The sequence below is a fragment of the Phalacrocorax aristotelis genome, chromosome 1, assembly GCF_949628215.1.
Source record: "Phalacrocorax aristotelis chromosome 1, bGulAri2.1, whole genome shotgun sequence".
NCBI lineage: Eukaryota > Metazoa > Chordata > Aves > Suliformes > Phalacrocoracidae > Phalacrocorax > Phalacrocorax aristotelis.
Genome location: NC_134276.1, coordinates 22,285,699 through 22,302,091, shown reverse-complemented (window position 1 = coordinate 22,302,091; position 16,393 = coordinate 22,285,699). Strand labels below are relative to the sequence as shown.

Here is a 16,393-nt window from a genome sequence, read left to right as displayed (position 1 = left end):
CTAACAGACAGTTAAAGCAACCCTTTGGTCACATCAGTATCCTTGACTCAATGCCTAAATATTTTTAAAGCACAGAAATAAAAGCCCAACTGGTTGTCTCATCAGAATCCCAAAGTGGCTCTCACAAGCCTGATGTCTTCCAATGTCTCACTTGTAACTGATGCTTTGCATCAAGAACTACTTCAAAACATAATGTGAAACTCTTCCTCCTGCAATGTCTGGACCTGGGTTACACACCTCATCACCTTGTCAAGAAAATCCCCATTACCTACATTCCAGTAACTGCAGTCCTTCAACACACAGTTGCCTGTGCAGAACTCATTGGCAATGTAATGAGTGTGCAGATCTAGAGCATGAATAATGATATTGTTTACTTGAGTCTTGCTTAAATTTTGTGGACTAATTTGTCTCTCATCCTACGATGTAAGGGGTAAAGCAGATGCAACTATTCCTCTACTTCCCTGCTAACTCTGAATCCCAAGTAAGATTTTTAGAATAAAATTGTTCTTCATCAGGGAGTCTAATCAATGAAAAAAAAAATCTTTAATAACCAAAACTGTTCTTGGCAAGTTACCCTTTTACTTCAACTATGTATCTAGGATAACAGGTAAACATTGCCTCATATAGAAAATGTCAGGAATGCCATTCATAATAAAACCATATGTAATCTACATGTGAGGATTCAATAGGCAAGGGTAAAGTGTTCGTGACTCACCTCCACCTAGCTGCTTCTAGATGCAGGGATAGTTTTGAAGCATGCAGGGAAGGCAGCCTGAGCTTTATTGGAGTAATGTTAGAATAAGAAAGAGATACATAAACTGTGTGATACAAGACTGAGAACATGCTTGCTAATTTTGATATAACTTGGAAAGTAATAATTGTTATGTTGGGCATGCCACTTAGGGCAGCCACAAAAGTGTAGAAAGGCAGAAGGGAAGTTAATCTAAATGACTCTGTCCAGTCATGGCAGTGTAACAAAGCCATGGTATAAAGTTCTTTTCTTAGAAGTAAACCAAGCCCTAAAGCAGAATACTCAAATGAAAAATCTTCAGGAAAAAAAACCTTGAACAAGGTATACATTCAGTCTTATTCCTGTTGCAAGGAAAGAAAATCAGTCATGGAATAGCTCAGGTCTAGAGGGAGGAGTCACAAAGTCTTGAACCGTAATAGCTACAACGTGATCAACCATTTATTTGTTGAAATTAGTATTACTTGTGTGTAAACAATTATTTTCAGACAGTAAATGACAACCTGCCCTGCAAGGGATTAGACCTAGCATCTCCCTAAGGACCTTAGAGTACACTGAGTACCTTAAAGTAACTTAACTGGGCTTTCACATCTCTGCTTCAGTCAGCCCTTTAGGTAGGTAAGCTAAACATGAGGTAGGCACATCCCCGTAACAATATTTTTATTTTAACACTACTGGGATAAACAGTGGTTCACCAGATCTCAAAGGCAATCTATTCCTGCCCTAATCCCCCATGCCACAATAAATGCTCTACATCAAAAACGATTTCCAGCACAGCTTTGACTGATTTACTGTAGCCCTTTTATCTAAAAGCTGCTCATAGTTACAAACAAATTATATCTGGGTCCTTTTTCAGCAGTATGAGTATGTTCAGCATGATCCCACTTGATTATCTCTTATCCTTTGTACTGAGGGTGCTATTCTTCAATAAAAATAAGTCTCCAACACAAATTCTTAACTCAGCTCTTCAAAGCATATTTAGCATCTCAGTTTTCACAAAAAGAGTGTGTGCACATCCCCCATCCCCTTAACGTTATAATCGATAAATTCAATGGTTATTTTTTTTCCTTTTCCCATCACTTTGGGAGTCTTAATGCTCTTTACAACATCCCACTCACATCAGCCTTTTTGGATGCCATCAAATGAGTAAGAGTAGGAATTAATTGGGATCGATTTGGAGTCAGCTTTCCACAATGTCTGCGAGTGTCTCAGAGGGAAGTCTGAGACACTTGTTCCATCTCGCAATTGTGCGCACTAAAGGAATTGAGAGAAGACTGCAGTTGCTCTGCTTTTCTTCTGCTGACACAGTGGACACAATGACTGCTCCTGGACTAAGCCCAATTTACTATTAGAAGATGCTCAAATACTTTCAGAGGACTCAGAATTTTCTCTTCAAACATACAAACTGAAATTGAGGAGAGTAATAATACTACTAGAAATACTTTCAAATCTTTTAAAGGAATTAAATTTAACTCATAACTTACAAAACACTTGACCAAAGCAATTTGGAGATCTCTAATTTTCATTCTGAAGTAAGAACAAACTGATGAAAAACATGTGGAGGAGACTTGGGGCATTACCTAAGCAGCCTAGGAGGACAGGGTGACAGAACACTTACTAGACATTAGTTTGGGAAAATACTTAAGTGCTCACATCTAAACATAAGCAGTCACAACGGCAAATCCCATTATCCCTCTTTCCCCCATTCCCCTAGCTTTTTCAAATGAAAAAGATTCAGAAACAAGACACAACTATATACAGTAACATAAACCAGAATATAGTTTCAGGATCCTGTAAATGTTATCTAACAAACAGGACACATTAAAATAAAATTAAAAAAAAAACACAAAAGCAAACCAACCAACCAAAAAAACCCAACAAACAAACAAAAAACCAACCAACCAAACCACAAAAACCAAACCTGGCTAACCTCAGCCATCATTCAAACCCATACATACACCCTCAGTAAAATAAAACTAAAGATCATATGCAATCCAGAAGCTATACAGCATAGGATTTTGGATACAAAAAGGTAAAAATTAATGTGGTTCTGGACTACCAAATATTTATGGAGGTTTCTATTCTATAAGCCCAGTCTAGATCAGGATTTCATGACCACTTTATTTGATAAGCACAGAATGACAGTAATTACATCTAATCTTTTATATTCCTGGTTACCACCTTCTGTAGCCAAGAATCTTGAGATAACTGAAAACAATCTTGATTTTATTGGGTCCAACTCCCTCACTGTTAAAGAGATCCAGGGCACTGCCACCATGACAACGCCTGCTTTGACACAGCTAAGACAGATTTGCTATTTACTTTGATTTGATACCTCATTAGTAGTGGACAACTGATCCATGCAACTGGTTTTCTAACTATATTTTTTAACGTAATAAAAACTAAAGTATGTACTTGGTAACTTAGCTGCAATACTATTTATATAAATATTAATAATAGGTAATTTAATATAGGCTCAGGAAAAAAGCTACACGATAAAAACATAAGCAGCGTAAGCTTTCTACATATTTCTGATATTAAAAACTAACTGAACAAAAGAAGGTTGATGCTTAAACATTGCGTATTGCAAAATCAGAGATGTCCTATCAAGAATTTACTAGGGTGTTACACATTCATGAACGCTACACAGCAAGCTTAGTGAGCTATTTCCACCTTGTAATACAAAGCTTAAGGTACTTCAGAGGCCTAATTTGACAGCAAATCCATCACTAACCAAGGAAAAAACAAAACAAAAGGAAAAACACAGCAACTAACACAACACTGGTCCAAAGCTAATGTATTTGTATTAATAGCATTTAAAAACATTTTGCTTTTAAAAAAAAGGAACATGCTACCAAAACCAATCACAGGAGACATGATTGTTTTTTCAATGACAGATTGAAAGAGTCCGTAAGACAGATTAGAGTAAGCTATTTGCCTCAAAAAGAAACTCCTATTTAAAAAGTAAACAGAGATGCAGGCTACAGAAGTGACTAAGATTTCAGACATCTGAGTTAAGGAGCAATTGCACCTGTATTTTCATTTTCTCAACATCAATAAAATTAAACCAAGGAAGTGAAAGAGTACTGAGTAGTTCAATTGGCACAGAAAGTTTTCAAAATAGTAACACAATGAATTATGGATACATACAGAGATACAATACCTATAATTTACTATTCAAATAGAAAGGATAATCAGATTAAAGAAAACCTTCTGGACTTCTAAAAAATAATTTTAATTTTACTTGCAAATACAGAAAGTCAAATTACTGGTATATTTGTCACAAATTTATACACCAATTTCAATAGCTCAGTAACTGTATAGCCTATGAATTCAAGCAGTACCTGCATTTCTATGCCTCAGACTGCATCTGATCCAATCTGATGCATCTGATCATCTGCTTCCGCTCCTAATTATATAGCCACCAAATGGAAAACGCTAATGCTCACTCAGTACTGTCTACCTAGGAGACCTATAACACAACCTAAAAACTTCTCTGAAAATGTGTATTTAGCAAGTAAATAATTACTTTAATGGTTATATACACATGCAACTTTAAGCACATTTGTTTCAGTAGCTTTCTTAGGCTGAGTGCAGCAGTTTGATTATGACACTTTTGCTTTAAAATAAACTTGAATTTAAAAGAAACAGACCAACCTGCGCTTAGACTTCCTGACGGTTTACTTGTGGTTCCAAACCCAAAAGATGATGCTCCTGTGGCACTACTTCCAAAGGCAGAGCTACTTCCAAATCCTAGTAGAATAATAGTAAAGACATACAACAAAAAATTACAGACACAGCAATTAAAGACACACAGGTTTGGGCCGAGTAATCTAAAACCAAAAGTAACTCTAAGCATTATTTGGTAGTCAAATATTCCTAAGATTACTGCCTCAAGAGCATTTTATTCTCAACACAGCATTGTATTAAGGAAACAGTGCAAACAGGAAAGCATTGGAGAAAACCACTTTTTTCAAAATGCAAAACTGAGTAAAGGAAATGGTATAAAACCAGGTGAAGTAAACTATCAGAGTTTACATAGTTGCTATTGAATTGCTGCTAAATTGGCAGGAAAATGGTGACCACATAGGCCAAAACTAAGAAAATTCAGACACAAGTTATATGACCTCTATTACAGAAAGCTGCAGTATTCATCCACATCTCTAAAAGAAAAATTCTCTATGCTTATAACAGAGTAAACATTTCTTTGAGTTTACATTTGGCTTATTTTAGAGTCACGTCCTCCCCCAGATTTTGGGGATCAGCTTTATCTAGGAAACCACAAAACAGGTTAAATACAGAACAGAATTTCACAATATTTTAAGGGAAAAATCATCATATAAAGGGCAGCCAAAAACATATAGCTGTAATAAAACTCTATGTTAATTCTGTGATTGACATTTATAATTTCATAGTATAAACATTTCAAAATTTTAAATTGTGTTATTAATATGAGATCACGTCAAAGGAAAAGTAACTTGATATTTGCAGTTTGAGATGGAGGTCAGTCAAAATGAACAGTAAGAGAAATATATTGTCTGATTTTGGCTGTCTCAAGAGGTTTTCAAAAAGACGACAGTATTTGTATGTGAGGAAATTATGCTCCCACCTTAAGTTTCAAGTGTCAGGGAAAATACTTGTATTTTACTGCAGATTGAGCCTTTACCATTCCTTTATAGAAATAACTTTTAGATTTAAAACTAGTAAGGATTGAACACACTATCTGAAGCAGTGTTCTCTAGTCTTCTGCAATTTTTAAATCAAATAACTTTTAAGGGTATATAATGACAAGTATCATATGAATGTAAGATAGTTTATTTAAATGATACACTCTTTTGCCCTATCTAGTTTGAACTGAATTACCAAAGGTCAAGCAAGGTATCTGCAAATATTTAATGAAACACAGGATCTATAGGCTACACATCTTATATATTTAAATGCAATACCCTCCATGTTTATCACTGACAAAATTAACAGAATATTTATCATGGAAAGAGAGCAAATTTCCACATTTAAAATGCTGTTTCAAGAGCATACATTAAAAATTGTCCTGTTCAAAAAAAAACAACCTTAAGATTTAAAAAAAAAAATCTTAAGTATTCATTCTGCATTTGTTTCCAAGAGCACACCTGCATGATATTTTGCATGTATTCTTTTATTCTCCTACACTTGTTTCTATCAGATAGTCTTCTTGATTTGTCAAAAGAGAAAATTTTGTAAATTAATACAGAATAGGTGAAATGCAAGCAAATGCCTTCCTAAGCAGAGAACTAGCAAAAAAAAAGAATACAAGTTAGACCTCCAAGACAAAACTAGAAGTAGTTGTCCACCAATTTAAAAGAAAATGTTCTTTAATTTACATTGGCAAGATTGGTGAACACATAAACAATCTTTACTCTACAACCTCTTTGGTTTAAAAGAGAAAGAATTTTATGGTTTTTCTTAAGGCATTTAAAACATTGTGGGAACAGCCTGGTAATTCAGAAGTACTTTCTTTTTAGCCCACTATTCTCAGTTGTTTTTCCTGTTTAGGTGTACAGACTTTCTTTTATACAAAAAAGCTTAAAAACTGATGAGAAATGACATTGGTAGGTTTAAAGATGATTTTAAGATGATCATTTAAGGTAAAACTGATGTAACACTCAAGTTACGTCATCTTTCCAATGCTGAGTGATGTTTATTTTAAATATATTACAATCCTGATTCACATGTTCAGCTCATAAAGAGGCAAAACGCAGAGATGTGGACTGAGGCTGCAGAGAGGAGAGGATGTAAAAAGAAAAACCACAACACATTAATGTTTCTGCTCAGCAAATGTAACAATTTTCTGTGCAGGTATCATACAAAAGCTGCAGAGGACACTTGTGTCTTTTGACTTCCACTGTAGGAACCCCTGACCTATATGGATAGGAAATGTACATGCAGATTAGATTTTACTAATCACTTAGATTCTACTTCTAATTCTGCTACTGAGATCCATTACATTCAAATGAAAAGGTCTACTGAATTTTGTAATTTTGTTTATTACCGCCTACTTTCAGAGTCATGTGTCCTCTTGGAATATATTCCGCACCAGCACTATTAACATTTTGGTAAGTATTTTTCTCTCACTTTCAAATGTTGGTTTTTCAGCTTGAGGGGGCATTTTTTTTCCACCTTAGCACAGCAGGACTGAGTGACAGCTAAAGCAAGTATGTTTCAGCAAGCAGGATCCCAGACTGTAGTAATTTTTTAGCATTTATTCTTATCTTAATCCAAGCAGAAATGGGTCCCTATAGTTAAGCTGTACATACAGGTGAAAAACTTCTACGGATTAGCTACAGCATGATCCAAGGTCTCAGGTGCCTGACTTCCATATATGTAAAATTAAGTCAAGTTGTAGTTACAACAGGATGTACTTCCCTAGCTTTAATAATAGAACTTCTATGTAATTACTTAATTCTATTCATCCTGGGTTTTCACTACAATGGTTTAGTAGCCTTAGCGTTAGCCTTAGAAACTCCTTCTGCAAGGCACGGAGAAGTCTGGAGAGCACAGACTGCCAAATTGTAAGGTCTTTCCCTGAAACAGATCATCCTCTTAGTGGAGTTAAAGATTTGCAAGAGATTCAGATGTGCGGTATAATAATTCAATGAAAGATTAGAAAAGTTAAAGTGTACCTCCAAGGCTTGAAGAACCTAAGCCACTTGATTGCAAGCCAGTGCCAATACCTGAGCCGAATGGCGTTCCAAAACTAACTCCCAGAGATGGCTGTGGCCCTGGTACAAAAAAAATGAGAACAAACTTGCCTTACTCTTTCATAGTAAAGAGGCCCTTTATTTATTTATTCAAGTATTTGATAACGTGAACATCATTGCTTTCAACAAATCCCATCAAGATCCCAAATTTTACCTCATCAAAATTCCTCACTTAACTGTCTGCCTCTATGTCCACCTGGTAAAAACCTAAGAAAACACTGATTGTAATAAGGTGAAACTAGTCAAAGCTAGTAACATGGTAACAACATCATTTAGTATTTTTAAAAGTTAACCAGCCTCACCTTAAACTTTAAAACACTAATCAAAACCTTGAGAGAACTCATAGGTAACAATATTTTGCCACTTGTATTAATGGAACCAGAATAAGGGAAAACCTTCAAATTAAAAACATAATAACTGACTTAATAACTGACACTAATGCAACTAAAACCATATTATCAAAATCTAATTTATTTAATAAATAGCAATCTTCAAAACTAATCAAGTATTCCATCCAAATTTAAACAGAACATTAAGATAAAAAACAAGACAATGACTTTATTTTATTAAATTTATTGTTCATTTTTAAGCAAGTCAATTACACAGCAACATGACAATTCAATTCTTTTCCACACAAGTGATAACTGAGTTCTGTTAAGCTCTGCTACATAACACCATTCAATAAGGTAAACTAGTCAAACCACCTGTTTAAATAAACATTTACAAAAGGCACAGTTCTGTGTACCTTAATGAATTAGATACATTCAAAATTTCAGAGTCAGAGTTTGTCCCATGATTAAAAAAAGTTGACAGTACTTTCCCTGCATAGTCACACTAAGATGCAGGACTGTCAAAAACATTTTCAGTCTGCCAAGATGAAGTTTACAGCCTCAGTTCCTTTTCTTTTTTTTTTTCCCTTAACCTCGGGGAATAAAGAATCAACTTGCTAGCCCAGTACTAACACATTCTAAAATAATTAATTCTGATAAATAATGTATTTTGACAGTTTTCACAGTACAATTTTATATTCCTGTCTTTTTCAAACAGTTTTCAGTGCACTAAAGAGTGTAACCATTGAAGATAAAATACAGTGCCAAACTCTCAATCCACAGACATCACACTTTTCCTCAAGATAGCCTTCTCCATCTTTGAACACACTTTACGTACTATATCTGTGAAAGTGAGGATTTATTCAAATATTACTATAAAGTTCACATGATTTCAGTCTTTTTCCTAAATCATTATCACATTTGGGCTTATTTTCATTCAAAATGTCTTCCTTCGTACTACAAAGTTTCCTGTTAGTAATATTTATCTAGAGTTTTAAAATGTAAAATATTGCAAGCTTTTAAAATCACTTCAGTATTTGAATTTAAATGGAAAATAATTCTGAATCAAGTGAAAGGCACTGTATATTGAAAAGTAACATTTTTTGCTAGGAACACAATATTCTTGTGTGATCCAAGCTGAATAACATCTGTGTACTCAAAGTAGTGTTAAAATAATTTTTAAGGGCAACTAAAGTTGTTAGCTTTCAGTCTGTGCTTAGCAGGGAAACCCAAACTATTTTTTTCAACTAAAAAAAAAAAGTATATCAGATGTTGTAATTACAATTTTTCACACAAATTTCAAATGAAACTTGTTTACATCCAGTTTAAATACCGATACATCTACCTAGCAGCTCTTCAAAAATAAGAAAATTCTTACCAATAAAAAGAAATAAAAACCCCTACACAGGTCAATTAGTCACCTAATAAATAAACTAAAAGAAGAACCCAAAAACACATATCCAGTTCCTTCTCAAGTGCACAGGTTTCTATCCCAGTAGGAGGCACTGTTAGTGGAAGACCTTAAAACAAAGCACTACAGTCCTCCAGGCCAAGCTTTTTACCAAACGCAACATGCTTTTTAGAGCCAGTAAAAAACATTATTCTAAAACAGCTCAGATTATATAAAACAGGATCTTATGCCTTAGGCTAACAAGCTTTTCATTGAGCAACAGCATATGATATTTGTTGATTTTGTACCATAATGTTCTGAAGGCATCATCACTACTTACAGTTATGGTAAGTAAACATAATTTTCAATAGCAAAAAACTAGTAATAAAGATTCTTCGATGCCAAAAGTACTAGCAAAAAATTGGCACTTCTGGCTATTATACATACGAGACAAATTCTTTATAACAAGTAGTTTAACATTTTAAACCTTGATATATTTGCCCTGTCAAGCATTTCAGTTTAATGAATAGAACCCACTACAAAGGGTCCAGACAGGTCAGCCAGATTTCCTAAAGTGACATTCTGCAATTTTTTAAATTGCAGCTGGTCCTAACAGCAAACAAATTTAGTGTCACAACTTAGATCTGATTCTGACAAAGTAACACACTGACTAATTTTAACCAATGTTAATATCAAATTACACAATAGAAATTTTAAGTGCTATAAAGATTTCATTATCCTTTCTCATCAGCACTTCAATCTCATACTGAGTCAAGACAAAACATAACAAAGTGTGCTAATAACATGATAATGCTTTGACTAACTCTGCACTTCACCAGTTAAGGAGAGAGTTACTAAGTTGTTGGGGGGTACTGTATTTATTTTTAGAGGAGGAAAGATGAGCTCGAAGAGAAGCATTTTTTTAAGACAACTTAGTGTTACCAGAAAAACATGAGTTTCAGACTCATGCATTTACAGCTCTTAGTTCACTAGGCTTTCATTTCCTTTAAAGTCTCTTACTTCAGTCCCATCAATAATAATAGGTACACTAGCCACCCTCATTTTAACTTCCATGCTGTTCAAGATGGCCCAAGGAAGGCGCAGATGAGGCAGTGCTTAAAACTCTAGCTGCTACTGCACAAAAGCATGACCAGCCTCACTGCTGCCAATAAAGCTGTGCTCAGAGCAAAAGTGCTAAAGTAGGGAAAAAGGTCGCGTGCAGAGAAGACAAGCATAAGTTTAATAACTCCAGCTTCAAAAAACTGCACAAAAATTGTGCTTCAGTGTGCACGCCACAGTCTGGTGTCCTGATTAGCCATCCCAGGAGACCAGTGGAGCACATCTTTGCTCCCCTCCTTCCATATAGCCAGGATCCACCGGCTTTATTCATGTCAATAGAAGCCAGACATGTCTTGGCATAAAGACAGACTATAAATAGGGTGCATATCTACACCCAGGAACTGGGGAAACATCCCCTGATCCCACAGCTCAGATGTAGCTACTAAACTTTTGACTTCTGAACACAAATTTAAAATAAATTATTTATCTTTTTCAGAGAAAGAACAGTAACTAAATCTACATTAATCTTATGAAATAGACTTAACCATGTAAACAAAATGTTTTTAAAAAGAGAGACTAACCATCCTGATCCCTCAACACAAGAGTACCATATATTAGATTTTAGTCAAAAACTTTAAAGCTCAGATTAATTTTCTTGTTCATTCTTATTTTCAAGAACAGGAACAGCAGGTCAGGTATTACACAGACAGCCCCACCCCCCTTTACGTACACCTCATTTCATAGTCTTTTCTCTCACAACCTTCTACCATCCCTCATCTATCCCACTCTTCAGGGCCTAGCTCTTGCAGAGAAATATGCGTGATTAACTTCTAGCAGACAGTTTATCAAATTTGTTAAAACATGCAAATATATGCAGTTTTACTGCAGCAAATGGCCATCTGAAAACTGGAACAAGGAAACTGAAAACAAGGAAAAGAAAATGAAAAGGCGGTCTTTAAATATTAAAGACTCCTGCAAAACTGAAAGAAGAGAGTCTTCTACTTTTCCACTAAGAATAAGACAAGAAGTGGCAGCCTCAAACTGAAGCTAAGAAGTTTCAGCTAAGTTGTTGGGAAAAAGTCAAGCACTGAATCCAGTAATTTAGGAAAGCTGTGAAGCTTTTCTTTCTAACAAGCTTTTAAGACTTTAAGATATCTCTGAAATAGTTCAGGCCTGACTAATCCTGCTTTTGAGCTAGAGGAACATAAAAAGATTACTTCAAGTTCCATCTAACTTCTAAGAGTCTTAAATACTCTTGAAGTGCCACACAAAACATCAATCTATCTCTGTTTCTCCAGGTTCTCAAGCGAGTTGCATGGAGGGTAACAGTATTTCAGCTGAATAAGTAGTAAACAAATTGCTGTCTACTTTTGTTGGCATGTTTGGTGTAAGTTAATGGCTTTGTTCTGTCTGCATCACTTTTGAAGTTGGCACGTTTTTGGCTTTTGAAATACTCTGCCAGAATGACAGACCAAAACCAAATCCCACCCCCAAACCAACCTACACACACTCTCATTCCTTTCACTACAAAGTGTTACAAAACACCTAAAGACATAAATTCACCTTACCTCAGGTGTGTTGGTACAGGTCAATTCTGCCTTCCGCCTCCCCCACCCCCCTTTCAGTCCTACTCCTAAGAGAATATTCACAAAGTGATGTATGGAAATGCAGGTATAACTTAAACGTGACATCTCAAGTATATTACTTTCACACACAATTAACCCTGTAACGGCCATGGAAAAGTATATTAAAAAAACATAAGGAGAAAGCTGAAGGAAGAGGGAACTACTTTGGTAACATTAGGCTGCACAAGCCACACCTCCATCTGTATTAAAAACCCTGAAGTGTGGCATTACGTATTTAAAAGAAGGGTAGACATGGTGCTTGAGGATATGGTTTGGTGGTGGACTTGGCAGTGATAGGTTAGCAGTTGGACTCGATGATCTTAAGGGTCTTTTCCAACCTTAACGATTCTATGATTACATTATCTCACGTTTTCTGTTTAAAACCAGACTCTTCTGCAGATGTCACTTCAGCAGAATTTCCATGGATTAACATAGCAGTGACAGGATGACTATGGTCAATGATGGAAATTTGGAAGAGACTTATTTAATGAAGGCTTCATTTTTTTGTTGTGTTCAAAGTATCTTGGCATATTTGTCTTTTAAACCCATTTCTATAAGGGCCAGGGCTAGAAGCATGTTGTGTTTTCCTTTTATGAGAAGGCAAGGACAGTCTAATAATTTGTCAACCTTAGGGTGGTTGCTGCATAGGTATCTAATTAAAACCATTCAATATATGACTGCTGTTATAAGACAAGAAGAAAAAAGGTGCTAATACAACTTTCAGTACACCTATGATAAACAACATTTTAGAAAATAAACGGTAGAATGAAGTTACCTACGCTTTTCATGATTTGCTGACATAGAGGCATATCCATGTTCAAGTAAAATTAAATTGAATTTATCTTATTTCTGTTAAATGATTAGACATTGATTCAATTATCTACATTCAGGAATCCCTCTCTGAGAGGTGTCAGTTAATATAACAACGTCAGCTAAGGTGCCTTAAGTTATTTCCTTTGCCATATGTATCCATTCTTCATTAGCAGTAGGTCATACATTTCCTCTGTTTTGGTATTCTTCTTACACACATGCACACACAGAACCACTGATCCACTCTACTTTCTCTAATATTTATTCGCAACAGCAGAATGGCCAGCAAAAACTGCTCCAACATCACCCTGACAAAGGAGTTAGCTATAAAATAATAAGCCAGGCATCTGCCTTCCTATCCTAGAGATGTTTGCTCCACTATCCTTCCTGTTCTACAGCATTTTTCATTTTACAGTTCCAAAGTGCTATATAAAAATGCATTATTAATTTGACATAAGAAAAAGGTAATATGCATTTAGATATTCTCTCCTTGCCAATTTGAAATAATTTAATATAACCATACAATTCTGGAAAGATGCTATACTATGTGTATTCAGAGATGTTACTGAAGAGTGAAGACTCACATTCCAAGGGGTAAGTTAGAACAATACAGTAAATATCACTAATACAAGTAAATTCACAAGATTAAGTATCTGTTGTATAATTATTGCTAAGTCTACCCTGCATTTTTCTATTGGCTATGTATCAGTAACTTCGCTCATCACAACGTTTAGATTTTTAGTCTAACACAAAGGAAGACTTCATAGAAAATTTTACACAAATTTACTATTGTCATAACACTAATAATCTATAACTTGAATGCACTCAGACCTGTAGCAGGCTGTTGCTGCTGAGTAAGTGTTGCAGCCATCGCAACGGCTGCTGCATTTGGTATGTTGCTGAAAGGAGTCGGTCCAGTGGTAACACGTGGCGCGCTCTGCCACTTCTTAGCTTCTGTTCGTCTTGCCTCAAACACATCCATGGCATCTCCCAGAAAGGTTTTCCTGTAGCCAAGGTATTGGTCTTTGAGCATCTGAAGGGGGTGGGGGGAAGCCATTTTAGTTCTGTGTATTTGACATAAAACCTTAACTTAATAAGGAAAGAGACACTGAATTATTAATAACATTTCCTTAAAAAAAAAGAAAAAAAAAAGCCCCCCACAACCTGAAAGGATGTAGTTAGGCTATGAGCTGGAGCTAACTTTTGTACCAGCTACAGCCAGAAGAGGTCCTTAAATTCTGCAAAGCAGTCAAGCGTGACAGACTAACATCCTGAATGGTATCGAAATCTTTCAAAGTTGGTACAAATCAGCACAATTCAATTTCTATCACTGTACTAGCTGACCGAAGAGGCAAAAATACAGCCACATTACTAGCTTACAAAATAACACTCTTTAGCGCTACCCTTTCTGCATGGAGTCTGCTTTTGCTCCCCTAACAGCTTCACCTTCACCTGTATTTCCTTCCTTCCACTCTTGCATTTCTTTCTTAGCACAAACCTAAAGAAGCTAACAGAATTTTAGAATTCACTTGTTTCTGATGCATATCATCAACAATGCAGTGCAAATGCAATAGATCACTCTGCTTCAGACTAACAAGCAGCTCAAACCTGTTGTATCGTATCCCCCCTCCCCTTGCCTGTGCCCCTTCCCCCCTCAAAACCCTACATTCTGTGGCAACACCTGGCTTGGCCTGTTTATCATGAGCCATTTCTATCTGCCACAGGTGAGGGAACTACGGATACCTTGGGTAACAAAGAAAATAAATGGCTTCAATTAAAGAACTGACAGAATTTTTTCCATCTTCTAACAGAGAACTTTTAAATATAATAGATTTATTAAAACCAAAGAACAGTATGTTCAATTGAATTTTATAGAAGGCATATTATGTCCCGTGTTCCTGGCTAAGTATACGCTTGTTTCTGAGAAGCGGAGCTTACAGTCCAAAAATTCTGACTCAGGATTTGAACAGCTGTAAACCTAAGTCTATCAGCAACTGCAGAAAACACACAGAAAGAATGACCTCATTATCACATCAGGAGTGCTGTCTTTGGAAAGGAAGGACATTTGTACAACTCTAATGAGATTTAATACAATGCCACACTGAAGGCCATAGGAGCTGGCAAATACCATTAAATGTTGTAGAGTAGTCCTTAAGGCTAATCTATGCAGAATGATTTAATGACATCTTTATGTGAACTGTGCCCAAGCACATTTTACTCCTCATTGACCTTGGATACGGAGTGTATCTATATGTTCATATATGAACAATTATATTCATATATGAACAATTATATTCATATATGAACAATTATATTCATATATGAACAATTATATTCATATATGTTCACATATGAACAATTATATTTAACAACTAGCCCTGTGCAAAGATGTAGAAGAATATGGCCTAATACAACTTCAGACCTCTGAATCAAAGTGTATGTGCAAAATGGAAAGCCTACTTCAAAGAATGAATTGTGGTCACAGCTCTGCCTTCACAAACCCTATCACAACTATCAAATAAAGCAGAGACAGCAGTTTCAAAACTGCTCTCCTCCCCTAGCATCTCCTAGCTGATAAAACTAAAACTAAAACAGATGGTCAGAATGACAGATCCACTGAAGCAGTGCATTAATTTTTCTGATTTTTGAAGCTTCAGTTATAACCGTGTCTTCCAAAATATCAGCCTTCATGTCCATCCACTAGATTAAAATCCCCCCAGAAAAACTTCCCCAAAGGAAAGAAAAATCCTCAGACCAACCCCTTCGTTTCAGGCAATGAGAACACTTCTCAAGCTGAAGTAAGATCTTTCTTTTTCAGTCACACTGACAAGGTACTGAAGATACTAAGGCTTATAACCTGCACACTAATCCAGCTCTTCATATTGAAGAACAACAAAAATGTATCATCAAAGACCATTGCATGAGTTCAGGCTACACTCTGATCTCAGAAGCAAAGAGCCCAGAACACATTTTGGATCCTTTTTGTGTAATTCTGCCGAAGTTATGGAGGAGTTGATACATTCTGTACCTGGTACCAAAACTGAGTTAACTAAGAGCAGCACAAGTATCTCATGGCAGGTAGCTGTAAAACAGCTAACATCCATGCTGACAGAAGCAATACAATGCGAAAAACCTAGCTCATACAAGGTCCTCAGTATTCCTGAACTTTATTCAGGAAAAAGTAAAAAAGTTTCCAGATATTTAGAGAATTAGCAATACTGTGCAGAAGAAGCTTTGGGAAGCAACAAGCAGAAGGTTCATGAGAGCTACTCCCATTAAGGAAGTCACTTAGCACAAACAATCCCAAAGACTTGCACTCTTCTCCAAGGTTTGTTCTGGGTTTTTTTTGTTTTGTTGGTTTTTTGTAGCCAAGAAGGGTTCTGAAGATGTCAAGAAAAATTATGGATTGTAGAACATTGACATCTTGTCAGTATGTCCAAAACTGTAAATGGGAAATTCAAGCCGGAGTCCATGATGGAAAAACCAAGACTAACTAGGACCTTTGGTATGTTAGCTTTTTTTACAGTAGTCATTTTTTTTCCTACACATATGACTTTCCTTGAAAATGAGGTTGAAAAAAAGTTAAGCAAGCCAGAACACAGTTTTCACCAAAATTCTTTGATAGGTCGAAAAATCTTATGTACGAATACCTACTTTTTTCTGTTACCTATTTGAATAAAAGCAGATTTAGATCA

General features: G+C 35.8%; 1 protein-coding gene across 1 annotated transcript in view; it reads right to left on the bottom strand.

The window, feature by feature from the left end:
• NUP58 (nucleoporin 58) overlaps positions 1 to 16,393 on the bottom strand; it is a 36,409-nt gene that overhangs the window by 3,204 nt on the left and 16,812 nt on the right. The window contains exons 13-15 of the mRNA XM_075083859.1: positions 13,530 to 13,731; positions 7,408 to 7,506; positions 4,406 to 4,501 (exon numbers count right to left, since the gene is read on the bottom strand). Of these exons, the coding sequence (XP_074939960.1) occupies positions 4,406 to 4,501; positions 7,408 to 7,506; positions 13,530 to 13,731 (397 nt within the window). The remainder of the gene's footprint in view (positions 1 to 4,405; positions 4,502 to 7,407; positions 7,507 to 13,529; positions 13,732 to 16,393) is intronic.